Here is a 16397-nt window from a genome sequence, read left to right as displayed (position 1 = left end):
GGGAAGATTTGAGATACATAACCCCTAAACAAAGGAGTTCGCTCTCTTGTACTCTTGGCTCTCTTGGGATTCGTGTGACTAGTGTGACTCTGGGGCTCTTTTGCTCTTGCTTCCCTGCATTCACCCACATGGACCCCCACACGCAATGGACTAATGGACTATAACTAGCTTGCTGCTGAGCTAGACACAGCTCCAACACGGAAAGGAAACTCTGGACACTGGCTTTGCTTCTAGCTTTATTGAAACCACAGCTACACTTCTTCTATGGCTGGCCTATGGGAAATGGGACTTTTTGGGGACAGTTTTATAACTTTATTAGACAGTTAGCAGTTAGTTCTCATCCACATTAACTGTTTGTAGATTTTTGAAAGTGGTGACAGGTATGTAGGTGACCAACATATAGAGCTTGTTTGGTGAATCTTCATCCTCATTATGTGTTCTGGACAACCACACCTTTACAGTGTGGGACATTCCTTATTCCTCTGGCCCAGACAGCTTAGTTGAGCCTGGTGTCAAAGCACACATCTGGAGCTCCCATCTCCTTCCTGGCAAATTTCCAGATCTCTTTGAGTGCCTGAGGGGCACACTTTTTGAAACCCACTCCATGAAAGTGCCTATGAAGGTTGATGGCGTATTTGCTGGTCACTGCCTCGTTGATGGCAGCATGTCCCTCCTTCTTCTCATCGCCCTTCTTTGTGGGAGTCATTATTGCCAGGCCCAAGTTGGAAAGTTCTCATTTTTAATTTTAGTAAATATCAAAATTCCCTCCAATTGGTTATATTAATTTTACTGCATCTTTCATATTTTAAAATAATTTTTAATCTCAGAAAAATCCCTATCAATTAAAAACAAAAACCAGGCATTCATAAAAGGAGTATAATTCACATGTGATATTATGGTATCCCCAAATGTAATATGACCATGATTCCTAAGTCAGCCAGCCTCTGAAACAGCACTTGTCATAAGAACTGCTGCAATCAGAAAGGGGCCCTAGGTGGACCTTTCTTAAACTTGCTCAGGAAAATTAGATTCCAAGAATCTCTGTTGCCATCTGGTGGCAACTCCCCATTGGTGAAACCTCCTGTGACACCATTTCTTTCTTCTGTTAAAAAGAATTCTTTATTGTTGAAAGTATTACATGTGTCCCCTGTGTCCCCCATTGAGCCCTTCAGCCCACCTCTTTCCCCCACCCCTGCACCAGCACCCTATTGTTTGTGTCCATGGGTTATGCTTATATGTATACAAGATCTTTGATTGATTATCTCGCACCCACCCACCCTACCCCACCTTCCCTCTGAGATTCTGAACTCTGTCCCATGCTTCCCTGTCTCTGGATCCACTTCGTTCATCAGTTTATTTTGTTACTTAAATTCCGCATATGACTGCAAGCATGTGATACTTGGCTTTCTCTGACTAACTTATTTCACTTAGCATGATACTCTCCAGGTCCCTCCATGCTGTCTCAAAGGGTAAGAAATGCTTCTTGTGTGTGTGTGTGTTTTTTTTTTTTTTTGTGTGTGTGTGTGTGTGTTTTACTGCTGCATAGTATTCCATGGTATAAATGTACCACAGCTTTTTTATCCAATCATCTACTGATGAACACTTGGGCTGTTTACAGATCTTAGCTATTATAAATTGTGCTGCTATGAACATAGGGGTGCATACATTCTTTTTGATTGGTGCTTCGGGTTTCTTACATTCTTACACCAGAAGTGGTATCACTGGGTCAAATGGCAGTTCCATGTCGTTAAATAGTGCCTAAGGTATATCTCTGGTAATGTCTTTTGAAATATTAGATTTAACATGTAACAATTATATTATTAAAATAACATACTTATTAAACTGGGAGACATAGCTAATATGTCAAATGATAGAGTTAAAATTTAAGTAATCCTGATTAGCTGGAATGGGAGGTTAAATCTAAGAAAGTGAAATTTCCCAACACTAAGAATAAAATGCTGTACTTTGGTTTAAAAACTATAACAAAACCCCTGTGGGCAATATATTACATTGAAAACATCTTACGGTTATTGTTCGTTCTAAAGTTAGGTCAATAGTCTGATGTAGTTGAAAAATAAAGTAGTAATGCAGTCACTGGTCCTATCACAAGGAAATAAGAATCTCTCTTCCCTGTAAAACAATCTGGTAGTGTTTAGTTCTGGGCATCACTTTTTAAAAATGACTTTTACCAACTGGAGTGTATCCAGAGGAAAGTGAGCTGAAGCCACATCTACAAGGTATAGTTGAAATAATGGAAACATGTATATGATGGAGGAGACACACTTAGATTTACTTGATTCTCTCTTTAAATAGCTGAAAGATTGTCACATAGAAGACTTCCATTTATTCCAGAAAGCCTCAGTGGCAGAACTAGAAGCCCAAGAGAGTGTTGGAGAGAGTGGGATATTTTGGATAAAGAGTTACCTGAAAGTGGAGATGCGGCTTTAGGAGGAAGTTCACCATCACTAAAAGCTCAAATATTCATGCAGAGACTTGTCAACTACTTGTTAGGGACCTGGTGGAAGCTATTCTGTGTTTAATGATTTCTGCTGATGTTCATGGGCATCTTAAAGGAGACAGAGGTACAGTGAACATTGGGGCACAAAGTAGGTGCTTGCATCTAGAGAGAAATAGTGACAGAAGGAGAAATAATCGTAACAAGACATGCACCAAGTCAAACTTTGCCTATGCAATCGTTGCAGAGTCAGTCTGCTGGGCAGGTGGGAGTGAGGAGAAGGGGAGAGGGATGATGCAGGGTGGTGAAGAATGTCTTCCATTCATTCACTTGTTCAACAAAATGCCACATATAAAATCTTATGCTGGGTACTGGAAATATAAAGATGAGTTGGATGTAAGTGCTGCCCATTGGAGCTCATAGAAAAGACAGATGTAAAGATAAATCATTCACAACACAACATGGTAAGTGCTTTGGCAGTAGATGGTAGGCAATTGACTAGGGACCAACATTTGGGATAGGCTGATCAGTGAGTTTATAAACATGCCACTTCAAGTTGGCAACAATGATGATGTTATGTTGATTTGTTGTCAACTAAATCATATGCTCAGGAAAGTCTGTTATTTGGGTCAGTGGGAAATTTAAAGTAAGAGGAACTTTCCTGAACAGTAGTTCATGCAAAACACCTGGGGATTTTACTTGAACTCAAACTCAGTCTGAGTTTACAGAGTGATATGATAGCCAAAAAAGCCTGTGCTGTTTTTAAAATGCATTAGTAGATGTATAGTACCCTGAATAATGAGAATAATAGAAGTAACATCAGACTGTATCTGGCACATATAAAATATAATGATTTAAAGGAAATATTGACGTAAAGCAAGATCATTTTTCAAATGATATGAAATACAATAGAAGGAACTGAATGCTTTTTTTTGGCTTGCGAAAGTTACGACTTATGAGGAACCTCATCAAATATTTTAGTGGCACTTAATGTCATGTGGAAGAATGATTAGACTTACACAGTTGTGGCTCCAGATAATTAACTAGAACAAATCAGAGAATTTAGAGAATTTAGAGGGAAGTTTAGGCTCCACTCCAAGCATATCTGTCTGATAATTGCAAAGGACTGCCTTTTGATCTAATGAGCTCCCTATGTGTGATGAGAGTGATGACGCAACTTTCCAACATGCTTGTATGCACATCCTTTGCCATGTAACTTAGGAGTCCCTCCCATGATGGGAAGGTTGATCTGCTGCTTCTTAACTCTGGGCTGAACCATGTGACTTGCTTTGCCAATGGGATGTTAACGGATGTGAAGTAGGCTTGCACATCGTGGTTTGTTTTCTCCTACACCTCTCCAGCACCATGAAAGCATGCTTGTTAGACTATTGGAGAATTAGATGTACATGGGTGGGGTGAGTCATCCTAGTCATTCCAGTTGAGGCCTTTCTAACTCAGCTGAGGACCAACTGACCTTTAGACATCTGAGTTGGATACAACTGAGTCCAGAATTGGCCCGGCAATCCCAGTCTAAATTGCTGACCCATTTATTTATTATGAGCTAAATAAATACTTATAGGTGGTTTGTTTTACACTACTATTGTGGCAATAGATAGTTGACATTACCTATTGGTTGAGAAAGGGATGGATGGCTGTCAGTCAAGATTGTTATAGGAAAGGATACTTGTGTGGATACTTAGACTAGAGAAGTTCCAAAGATAGTTCCCTCCATAGGGACTACAAGGGTAATACTGTCTTAATATAATGATTAACACTTAGTGAACAGTACTATCTGCCAGGCATTATTTTAAGATTTTACATGTATTAGTATTTATTCCTATAAGGTAGTTATTCTCGTTATTCCCATTATTAGAGGCCCAGTGCACGAAAATTGTGCATGGGGTGGGGGTTCCCTCAGCCCAGCCTGTACCCTCTCCAATCCAGGACATCCCTCTCACAATCCTGGACCGCTGGCTCCTAATCGCTCACCTGCCTGCCTGCCTGGTCACCCCTAACTGCCCCCCTGCCAGCCTGATCACTCCTCACTGCCTCTGCGTGCTGACCTGATCGCCCCTAACTGCCCTCCCTGCTGGCCTGGTCGCCCCCAACTTCCCCTCCCCGCTGCTAGCCTGGTCACCCCTCATGCCGCCACCCCCCCTCCCCCGCCACCAGCCTGGTTGCCCCATGCAGCCTGCTTGTTCAGTCATTTGGTAGTCCCTCACTAACCCCCCTGCCAGCCTGGTTGTAGGCAGCCATCCTGTGAGGGTGTGAGGGTTAATTTGCATATTACCTCTTTATTATATAGGATACTATTGAGGAAACAAGCACAGATCACAAAACTAAGTGGTGGACCTAGGATTGAACCTAGGCATCTGGTTCCAGAAATCACACTTTTATCAGCACACTATGCTCACACTGGCTCATGAACTATGTTTAGTACTCCTAAAGCCCATTGGGTAGTGGGCATTTATATTTCCATATATTTATTAAGAGTGGGAATATTGCCTGGCTGGTGTGCCTTAGTGGTTGAGTGTTGACCCATGCACCAAGGGGTCAGGGCACATGCCTGGGTTGTGGGCTTGATCCCCAGCATGGGGCGTGCAGGAGGCAGCCAACTGATGATTCTCTCTCATTAATGTTTCTATCTCTCTCTCCCTCTCCCTTCCTTTCTCTCTCTAAAATCAATAAAAACATATTTTAAAAAAGTGGGAAAATTAATCACTTCTCTAAATGCTTTTTTTTATACAGAAAAACTTGCAAAACATGAATTTTATTAGATAAAATTAAAAAGGGCTCCTTAGTGGTGAAAACGTTGTCAACTACTGCTTTAAGCAGTCTTCCAACCTTAAGTTCTATGATTCTTAGGTAGAATTATTCTAATGCTAATATGCAAGGGTTTTCTTTTTAAAAAAATAATAACATAATGAAAAGCATTGCATAAAACTTCCTTAGACTACTGGTTTTATAATAAGTACTTCATAGGACCATTCATGAAGAAAATATTAATTTGTAGGTGATAGTAGAAATGTTCTGCTCACTCACCAAAAAAGATATGTTACAACATAAAAGAAAATTTAAAAGAAAGTTCCTATTAGCCAAATTATGGTAGCATTGTACTCTAATAAAACTTCTTTATTACCCTGTATGTGGGGATAGAATTAGCAATAACTTTCAGTTGGTAAACATATTATGTGAGTATTTGATTATGTAGATATTTTGGAGAACCTGGCTTAATCTTTCATACCTTATTTGATACTATATTAACTATGCTACTTTAATGTAACAAAATCCATATTTTGATACATTCTCTGCAGCAGAACATAAATATTGAATAGGATTCAATTTGAACTGTTGAAAAACATCTTTTGCAAATCTAATGAATTTATGTAATATGAGTTTAGCAGACAAGCTGTTTTTAAAATTGCTCTAAAATTATATAGTTTTTGCATTGCTTACTTTTCTAAAATCATACCCATTTTTATACTAAGAAAGTTGGCATCAGGGTTGTAGAATGGAGCTTGTGGCTTATTGCTTTTCAATGTTTATTTCATTTCTTGAAAAAAAGTTACCACTGTTTCAGAATACCTTAATGCAAGTGATTTCCAGCTTCCCTCACACGTTGCAACAAGGAACATATACATTATTTTTCAATATATAAAACTATTTCACCTAATGTTTATACATATATATTCATTTTAAAGGCTAAGCATTTCTCATGATGATCTGGCAGTTATTCAAACATTCTTGGTTGTGTTGCATTGGCAGTTTGAATTGGGATATTCTGGACCAAAGCTGATTTAATAATTTTCTGTGGAACTGCTCACAGTCATTCTTTCACACCTGTGGATGGATTTTACTATTTACACAAAGGTAAACTAAGTGAAAAGCAAAAAATTTCATCAATGGGAAATATTACTTATTTGACAACAAATACATACCTGTACCAAGGATAGAAAAACACAATTTACAGCATTCTAGACCTATAGCAGAAAATAATAATTGAACTTTTTCCTCCTGAGTCCACCCGCACATTTGGAAAATCTCACTGATTTTGAGATTTTGTATGACATTGTTTTATTAAAAACACCCTCTCTCTTATTAAGCACATGTAATCTTTCTTTGGTTTCATACGATGCTTCTTTGGTTATTATTTTAAAAAGATATATTTTACAGTTACAGCTTAATAAAATATTATATTAGTTTCAGGTGTACACATAGTGATTAGACATTTATATACCTCACAAAGTGAGCACCCTGGTAAGTCCAGTATACATCTGACACCATACATAGATATTACAATGTTTTTGACTATATTCTCTATGCTGTACTTTATATCCCGTGACTATTTTTATAACTGCTAATTTGTACTTAATTCCTTTCACCTTTATCCCCCATCCCCCAAATCCCCTCCCCTCTGGCAACCATTAGTTTACTTTCTTGTATCTATGAGTTTGTTTCTGCTTTGTTTGTTCATTTAGTTTGTTTTTTAGATTCTACATGTAAATGAAATCATATGATATTTGTCTTTCTCTGTTTGACTGAGTTCCATCCTTGTCCTAAAGGGGAAGAACTAATTCCTTTTTTAAAAAAATACTTTATTGATTTTTTACAGAGAGAAAGGTAGAGGGATAGAAAATTAGAAACATCGATGAGAGAGAAACATTGATCAACTGCCTCCTGCACACTCCCCACTGGGGATATGCCCGCAACCAAGGTACATGCCCTTGACCAGAATCAAACCTGGGACCCTTCAGTCCGCAGGCCGACGCTCTATCTACTGAGCCAAACCAGTCAGGGCAAGAACTAATTCCTTCTATGGCTAAGTAGTGTTTAATTGTGTAGACTGTGTACCAAATCTTCTTTATCCCATCCATCAATGGATACTTAGGTTGCTTCCATATCTTAGTTATCTAATCTAGTAAAAGAGAAACATGCAAATTGACCATGCCTCTGCTACATCTGCAAGCCACATCCACCAGCCACGCCCACCAGCTAATCAGGAGCAAATGTGAAAATTAACCCAACTAACATGGCAGCGGCCATGGAGCTGGAGCGTTGCCCCCGGCAATAGAGGAAGCCAAGCTTCCTGCCTGCCCTGCCGGCCCTGAGCTCCGCTCAAGGCTACAAAGTTTCAATTATAGAAGATAAATAAATCCCAGATACCTGCTTCCAGCCTGCGTCCATGGCCAGCCTGAAAACGGCCATCAGCCCCTAACCCAGGCTGGCCAGGCACCCCCAGTAAGGTCCCCGACCCTGAAGGGGCCGTGGCCAGCCTGAAAATAGCCTCAGCCTCTCACCCAGGCTGGCCAAACCCCCATGGGGTGAGGGTCTCCACTGGGGGGATTGACAAGCCTGCAAACAGCCATCAGACCCTCACCCAAGCTGGCCAGGCACCCCAGAAGGAACCCCCCACTCTGAAGGGGCTGTGGCCAGCCTGCAAACAGCCCTCAGTCCCTCACCCAGGCTGGCCAGGCACCCCAGTGGGACCCCCACCCTGATCCGGAACACCCTACAGGGCAAACCAGCCGGCCCCCACCCGTGCACCAGGCCTCTATCCTATATAGTAAAAGGGTAATATGCAAACTGACCCTAAGAGGAGAACGACTGGGAATGACTGGTCACTATGACACACACTGACCACCAGGGGGCAGATGCTCAATGCAGGAGCTGCCCCCGGGTGGTCAGTGCACTCCCACAGTGGGAGCTCTGGTCAGCCACAAGCCAGGCTGATGGCTGCCAGCACAGCGGTGGTGGTGGGAGCCTCTCCTGCCTCCTCAGTAGAGCTAAGGATGTCCGACTGCAGCTTAGGCCTGCTCCCCGCTGGCAAGTGGACATCCCCCGAGGGCTCCCGGACTGCCAGAGAGATGTCTGACTGCCAGCTTATGCCTGATCCTCAGGGGAGCGGGCATAAGCCAGCAGATGAACATCCCCGAATGGTCCCAGACTGAGATAGGGCACAGGCCAGGCTGAGGGACTCCCCCCGCCGAGCGCACAAATTTTTGTGCACTGGGCCTCTAGTTGTAAATAATGCTGCAGTGAACTTAAGGATGCATATATCTTTTCCACTTAGTGTTCTGAATTTCTTTGGATAAATACCAAGAAGTAGAATTGCTGAGTCATATGGTAGTTCTATTTTTAATTTTTTTGAGGAACCTCCTTACTGCTTTCCATAGAGGCTACACCAATTTACAAACCACATACAATGCATGAGGGTTCCCTTTACTCCACACCCTTATCAATACTTTTTATTTGTTGATTTATTGGTGATAGCCATTTGACAATGTGAGGTGATATCTCAGTGTGGTTTTATTTTATTTTTTTTTAATTAAATCTTTATTATTCAGATTATTACATTTGTTCCTCTTTTTTTCCCCCCATAACTCCTCTCCTTCCAGTTCCCGACCCACCCTCCACCCTCACTCCCCACCCAATGTCCTCATCCATAGGTGCACGATTTTTGTCCAGTCTCTTCCCGCATCTACCCCACCCCTCCCCCCTCCAAGAACAGTCAGTCCATTCCCTTTCTATGTCCCTGATTCTATTATAATCACCAGTTCATTCTGTTCATCAGATTATTTATTCACTTGATTCTTAGATTCACTTGTTGATAGATGCATATTTGTTGTTCATAATTTGTATCTTTACCTTTTTCTTCCTCTTCCTCTTCTTAAAGGATACCTTTCAGCATTTCATATAATCCTGGTTTGGTGGTGATGAACTCCTTTAGCTTTTCCTTATCTGTGAAGCTCTTTATCTGACCTTCAATTCTGAATGATAGCTTTGCTGGATAAAGTAATCTTGGTTGTAGGTTCTTGGTATTCATCACTTTGAATATTTCTTGCCACTCCCTTCTGGCTGGCCTGCAAAGTTTCTGTTGAGAAATCAGCTGACAGTCGTATGGGTATTCCCTTGTAGGTAACTGAGTTTCTTTCTCTTGCTGTTTTTAAGATTCTCTCTTTATCTTTTGCTCTTGGCATTTTAATGATGATGTGTCTTGGTGTGGTCCTCTTTGGATTCCTTTTGTTTGGGGTTCTCCGCGCTTCTTGGACCTGTAAGTCCATTTCTTTCACCAGGTGGGGGAAGTTTTCTGTCATTATTTCTTCAAATAGGTTTTCAATATCTTGCTCTCGCTCATCTTCTGGCACCCCTATAATTCTGATGTTGGTATGCTTGAAGCTGTCCCAGAGGCTCCTTACACTATCCTCGCATTTTTGGATTCTTTTTTCCTTTTGCTTTTCCGGTTGGGTGTTTTTTGCTTCCTTGCATTTCAAATCATTGACTTGATTCTTGCGCTCCTCTGGTCTGCTGTCGGGAGTCTGTATAATATTCGTTATTTCAGTCCGTGTATGCTTAATTTCTAGGTGGTTCCCCAATATAAGATCGAGGGTCTCATTAGTTTTCTTGTAGATCTCATTAAGTTTATCGGCAGCTTCTAAACAGTTCTTGAGAGACCTTAAAAGTGTGGTTCTGAACTCAGTATCCTCCATTGACAATTTTGTCCTGTTTCTTTGTCTCCGCATTTTGTTATGCTTCCTTGGTGCACCCCCTAGTGGTCTGTGTTCGCAGTCTTATAGTTAAATCTTGATTGTTGTAGCTAATTCCAGGGAGGGTTTGACCTCCAGGCCAAGTGGCTATGAGAATCAGCTGTGTCTGCAGTGAGAGAACTTCTGTCCTCTAGGGAGGTGCTAATCTGGCGTTTGCCTGAGGCTATCCGGCAAATGCCTCTGTGCAGGGCTTGGGCGGGGCGGGTCGCACAGGATCAACAGGGTGGATCGGAGAGAGAAGTTATGGCCGCTCTCAGTCCTGTCCCCAGGGGCTCTGCCTCTCTGAGTCCCAGCAACGGCTGCAAACCTCGGAGAGAAAGCTGCACTCGCTCTGACCGAAGCCAGACAGTCCCGCTTCTCCCGTTTGAGTCTGGGTCCCTAAAGACTCGCCTGTATCTGGAGCTCAGAGTCTGCGACTCCCTCCCGATTGAAAACGCCAACCGTGCCCTCTGCCACCAGCCTGCTCCGTGCACTCCGCACCTCAGAATTTGACTTCAGCACTGCGCCTCCTCTGAGTGTCCGTATGCGTTTCTCTTTCCTCCTAGTTGTAGGACTTCCACTCAGTCAGCGTTCCTGTGGTTCTGGGTGATGTCCCTTCCATTTTTTGGTTTCACTTTTGAAGTAGTTGTTCAAAGCAGCAAACTCTGGCGTTAACCTATGCCGCCATCTTGGTTCTTCCTCAGTGTGGTTTTAATTTGTGTTTCTCTGATAATTAGTGATGTTGAACATCTTCTCACAAGTCTATCTGTATGTCCTCTTTGGAGAAATGTTTATTCAGGTCCTTTGCCCTTTTAAAGTTAGGTTGTTTGTTTTTTGTTGTTCATTTATTGCTGTTGAGTTGTATGAGTCCTTTATATATATATTTTGGACATTAGTTCTTTGTTGGAGCTGTTGTTTGAAAATATTTTTTCCCATTTGATTAGTTGCTTTTTTGTTTTATTGATGGCTTCTTTTGCTGTGCAGAAGCTTTTTAGTTTGACATAGTCCCCTTTATTTATTTTTGCTTTTACTTCCCTTGCATTTGGGGTCAAATTCATAAAATCCTCTCTAAGACCAAGGCTCATAAGTTACAGTGCCTATGTTTTCTTGTACATAATTTATTGTTTCAGGTCTTATATTTAGGTCTTTGATCTTTTTGAGTTAATTTTTGTGTATGGGAACAAATTGCAGTCTAGTTTCATCTATGGTCATATGATTTTTATCTTTCATTTTGTTTATGTGGTATATCATGTTAATTGATTTGTGCATATTGAATCAACTTTGAATCTCTGGAATAAACCCCATTGATTATATGTATGATGTTTTTAATGGATTGTTTAACTCAGTTTGTTAATATTTTGTTGGGGATTTTTGTATCTATGCTCATCAGGGATATTGGCCTATACATTTTTTGTAATATCTTTATTTAGTTTTAGTATCAGGTAATGTTGGCATTATGCCCTGAGTTTGGGATCCTTCCTTCCTCTTCAATTGTTTTTTGAATAGTCTGAGAAGAATAGATAAATTAATTTTTATTTGAATGTTTGGTAAAGTTCACCTGTGAAGCCATCCAGTCCAGGACTTTTGTTTGTTGGGAGTTTTACGATTCCTAATTGGTTTTATTTGTTGCCATTTTATTAATTGCTTTTTTGTTGTTTTGTAGTTCTCCCTTCCTTTCTCATTTTCTTGCTACTTCTCTTGTATGTTAATGACTTTCTATAGTGTTATGTTTAAATTCATTTCTTTTTATTTCTTGTGTATTTCTTATAGATTTTTGGTTTGTGGTTGCCATGTTCTTCAGATATACCAAGCTATGTTAACAGCAGCTTATTTTAAGTTGATAGTTGCTTATGTTTGAACACTACAATTTCTACTCACCCTTCCACATTTATGTTTCTGTCATTCTTTTTAAATTTTTTTGTGTGTATCCCTTAATTTATTGTTGTAATTACACATGATTTTCCTTCTTTTTTTTTTTTTCAAGCACAAGAATTAATTTAATGGGTAAAAACATTAAGTTATCACACAACTTTTGTCCATAAAGCTTAATAAATAGAATCTTTTTTTAAAGCTGTATAAGAGACAGGAAAACAAATTTCCAACAAGATATGAATGAACTCATCCCACCCTCTTATTCATTTGGAACTCCCCCCCGCCCCCATGCTCAAAAGCAGAGTGCACACTTGAGATCTCTCTCTGTACAGTCAGCCAAGTGGCCAGGTTCCAGGAGTCCTGGAAGCCATGACCTCACTCTGGGGCTGAGGCTTTAAACGCTCTGCCCTTAGGACTCTCTGTCGCCCCAGCAGTCTGGGGTGTGGAGGAAACTGAACCGTTTAGGTGGCTGTTGCCTACAGGATCCCTTCTCACCAAACATACAAAAGGGAAAAACAAATGAGAAATGTCCCTTGAGCACACACACTCCAGAAATCAATACCAACAAGCCACAAACTGGTGCTCCTCCATCCTTGGCAGCGGGACTGGAGGAGCAAAAAGAGAAAGTGTTTCTTTCCTCCTTTTGGAGAGAGAACCCAGCTGCGTCCTGTGGCTGCAGTGGGTGGTCCTGGGTCACAGTGGTGCCACCATGTGCCCCTGCAGTATGACCATGAGATCCTGAGCCCCTCTCCCTTGCGCCAGCTCCAGAGGTGTGAGCCCCCTGGTGTCCCTGTGATGGAGATCAGACTCGGCAGCCAGGAAGCTGACCACAGCCGTGTGGCCCTCTTGCACGGCCAGGTGGGTGGGGAGCGACCCCGTGTTGTCAGGGGCGTTCACATCAGCATCGTGCTCCACCAGCACCTTCAGCGTGTCGAGGAATCCGGGGCGGGCTGCATCGTGGGCCGGAGTGGTGCCGGAGGTGTCCTGGACATTGGGGCTGGCGCCTTGTTTCAGGAGCTCCAGGGCGATGGTGGGGCTGCCAAACGTCATGACCTGCTGCGCCGTCTTGCCGAATCGGTTCAGGGCGTCGGGGTGCACCAGCTCCCGGTGCAGAGGGCGGCGCACCTCCCGCACGTCGCCTCGGGCCGCGGCCCCGCTCAGCCGGTCGCCGGCGCGGACCTCCTCCAGCAGCATGGCGACACCGGCCTGGGAAGCCCCCCCGCCCCACCCGGCACGGCCAGGGCGGGGGCAGCCACCGGTGCTGGCTCCCACCGGCCCCCCCGGCGGAGCTGCCAGCCGGCGCCCCGCCGCGACCCCCACCGCCCCCACTCCCCGGCCGGCTCCTCCCCGCTGTCAGCCGGCAGGTCGCGAGGGGCTGGGACGATTTTCCTTCTTCTGTCTTTTAACCTTTATTGTAGCTTTACTTTTGGTTGATCCACTGCTTTCACTAAGAAATTTTTTCTTTTTTATATTTTCTTATCCATATTATTGATCTTTTCTATTCTTTTTAAAGAAGTTCCTTTAACATTGCTTGCAATACTGGTTTAGTGGTGATGAACCTCTTTAGGCTTTTTCTTGTCTGTGAAACTCTTTAGAACAATATTGGTTGTAGGTCCTTTCTTTTCATCACTTTGACTATTTCATGCCAATTCCATCTAGGCTACAAAATTTCTGTTGAGAAATCTGACAGTCTTATGGGACCTCCCTTGTAGGTAACTAACTATTTCACTTGCTGCTTTCAAGATTCTTGCTTTAACCTTTGCCATTTTAATTATGATGTATCTTTGTGTGTGCCTCTTTGGGTTCATCTTGTTAGGGACTCTCTGCATTTCCTGGACTTTTATGACTTTTTTCTTCACCAGGGTAAGGAAGTTTTTAGTTGTTTCTTCAAATAGGTATTCAATCCCTTTGTCTCTCTTCTTCTGGTACTCCTATGGTGTGAATGTTGTTATGCTTGATGTTGTCCCAGAGGTCTCTTAAACTATCTTCATTTTTAAAATTCTTAAAAATATATATATATATATATATATATATATATATATATATATGTATGTATCTCGGTTTCAGAGAGGAAGGGAGAAGGAGAGAGATATAGAAATATCAATGATGAGAGAGAATAATTGATTGGCTGCCTCCTGCATGCCCTATCCTGGGGATCAGGCCCACAACTGGGGCATGTGTTCTGACTGGGAATCTAACCGTGACCTCCTGGTTCATAGGTTCTTTTATCTTTTTGTAATTTTGATTGTGTTTTTTTCTGCTACCTTGTATTTCAGATTGCTGATTCAATCCTCTGCTTCATCTAATCTGATGTTGATTCCCTCTAGTATATTCTTCATTTCAGTTATTACATTCTTCAATTCTGACGGGCTCTTTTTTATATTTTCTCTTTGTTGAAGTTCTGTTTGAGTTCATCTATTCTTGTCCCAAGTTCATTGAGCATCTTTATAGCCAGATTTTGAACTCTTGTTAGACTGCTTGTCTCCATTTTGTTTAGTTCTTTGTCCTATTCTTTCATTTGGGATATGATTTTTGAGTGCTCATTTTGACTGACTTCTTGTGTTTGTTTTGATATATTAGGTAATCTGGTATATCTGGTCTTGATAGAGTGGCCTTATATATAAGGTGTCCTGTGGGACCCAATGGTGCAGGCTTCCTGGGCACATTAGCTAGGTGCTCCATTGGTGTCCCCTGTATGTGTTGTGTGTGCCCTCCCATTGTAATTATGCCTTGATTGATGCTGGCACATCAGTTAGTGTGGTTGACCCTCTGACTTACTGGCTGCTATGACTGTAGCAGACAAGCTGTTGGGCAATGGCTGACCCCAAGGAGCAGGAGTGTCTTTAGCAGGGCTCTGGTACCAGCTAAGGTTGCTCTTCAGATGTGTGTGTTGTGAAGCTAGTTGGGCAGGGCTCTAGTGTTGGCTAAAACTGTCCACCGGGTGTGTTGGATCTGGAGTCTCTTGGGAGGGGCTCTCGTACAGGCCAATATTTGCCACTGTTTGTGCTGGCTTGGAACCATTTGGTAGGAGCTACAGTGTGAAAGGAGGTTGGTTGCTGCTTATGCTGGGCTTGCAGCAGCTTGGAAAAGGCTATGCTGTGGACTGGGGCTAGCTGCTGCTTGTGTTGTGATGTGAGCTGAGGTCAGCGCCACTTGTGCTGTGCTTGTGTGCCGGGATCCGGTCCATCCTTGCTGTTTCAAGGGACCTGGCATATACGGCATACTGTTCTTAATATGTTTGATCACCTTCTTGGCACTATGTGTTTTAACCAAGGTCACCTCTCTGAGAAAGGTTGTTTCCCCAGGTAGGGATTTCCCCCTGAAGTTAGGGAGGGAATAAAACCCCTTAACTAAGTGCCAGGCGGGTAATTAATCACTTTAACTATGAACAATCATGCTTAAGCTACATAATCTTTACTCCCTGGAATGGAGATAAGAAACACCCTAACCTTTGGAATAGAGATTGATAGGATTGAATCAACTGGTATAAATACAGATGTAACAAGACAACAGGAGACAGAACTTAGAAGACAGAACCTAGACACAGAACTTACACAGAACCTAGACAGAACCTAGACACAGAACCTACACAGAACCTAGAGACAGAAGAACTTCGCTGGAGAGAACATGGCAAAAGATCCTGGACAGAAACTGGCCACAGAACCTAGAGACAGAACCTGGCTACAGAACCTGGATAGAACATGGCAAGAGAACCTGACTAGAACCTGGTGACTGAACCTGGCTGGAGAACCTGGACAGAACTTGGCTGGAGAACCTAGCGAGGGAACATGGCTACAGAACCTGGCTGGAGAACCTAGCAAGAGAACATGGACACAGAACCTGGCTGGAGATCCTAACCAGAACTTCGCTGGAGATCCTGAACAGAACTTCGTTGGAGATCCAGACCAGAACTTGGCTGGAGATCCTGGCTAGAGATCCTGGCTAGGCTGCTGATCAACTGAATGCTGTCTCCGTGTCATTCTTTCTTCGCCGACTCCATCCACACCTTTGGGGACCCCTGGACCTGCTGGGGTTGGACCCCAGCACTTGTGACCATTTAATTCAGAGGTGGGGAACCTTTTTTCTGCCAAGGGCTAGTTGAATATTTCTAACATCATTTGTGGGCCGTACAAAATTATCAACTTAAAAATTTGGTCAAACATTTACTTAACTCACCTCTAATGCCTTGGCAGGGCCAGACCAAATGATTCTGTGGGCCTTATATGGTTCTCAGTCTGGGTGTTCACCATCCCTGACTTAGTTGGACCTATGTTACAGGTCAAGACTATCTGTCACTTATGTCAGGCTTGGGGCTATATGATGGGAGTTGAGACTGGTTGCTACTTATGCTGGGCTTAGGGCTATTTGGCAGGAGGTACAATGCATACTGAGGTGGGTGCTGCTTGTTTGGGGTTTGTGGACTTTGAGTCTGTAGTGTGAGCTGAGAATGGCCACTAGCAGTGTGGGATTTGAGGATCTGTTTTATCTTTTTTAAAGACTTCAGTGCAAGCCTCGGGAAGCCACCACTCATGTAGGTTTTTGTAGAT

General features: G+C 42.6%; 1 protein-coding gene and 1 pseudogene across 2 annotated transcripts; both read right to left on the bottom strand.

Moving 5' to 3' along the window:
* Positions 1-330: 330 nt before the first annotated feature.
* LOC308533971 (large ribosomal subunit protein eL31-like) lies at positions 331-706 on the bottom strand (annotated as a pseudogene). The gene has a single exon. The product of its transcript is annotated as a large ribosomal subunit protein eL31-like (transcript).
* Positions 707-12543: 11837 nt separating this feature from the next.
* Positions 12544-13044, bottom strand: LOC308513137 (cyclin-dependent kinase 4 inhibitor D-like; the record flags this gene model as incomplete). The annotated part of the gene is made up of 1 exon (XM_081082966.1): positions 12544-13044. The coding sequence occupies one exon, from the start codon at positions 13042-13044 to the stop codon at positions 12544-12546; it is 501 nt and encodes a 166-aa protein (XP_080939092.1).
* Between the last annotated feature and the right edge of the window lie 3353 nt (positions 13045-16397).

Source organism: Myotis nattereri (assembly GCF_964212035.1).
Source record: "Myotis nattereri genome assembly, chromosome: 1".
Classification (NCBI taxonomy): domain Eukaryota; kingdom Metazoa; phylum Chordata; class Mammalia; order Chiroptera; family Vespertilionidae; genus Myotis; species Myotis nattereri.
Note: the sequence above shows the minus strand (reverse complement) of the source record. Positions and strands in the feature narration are given on the sequence as shown.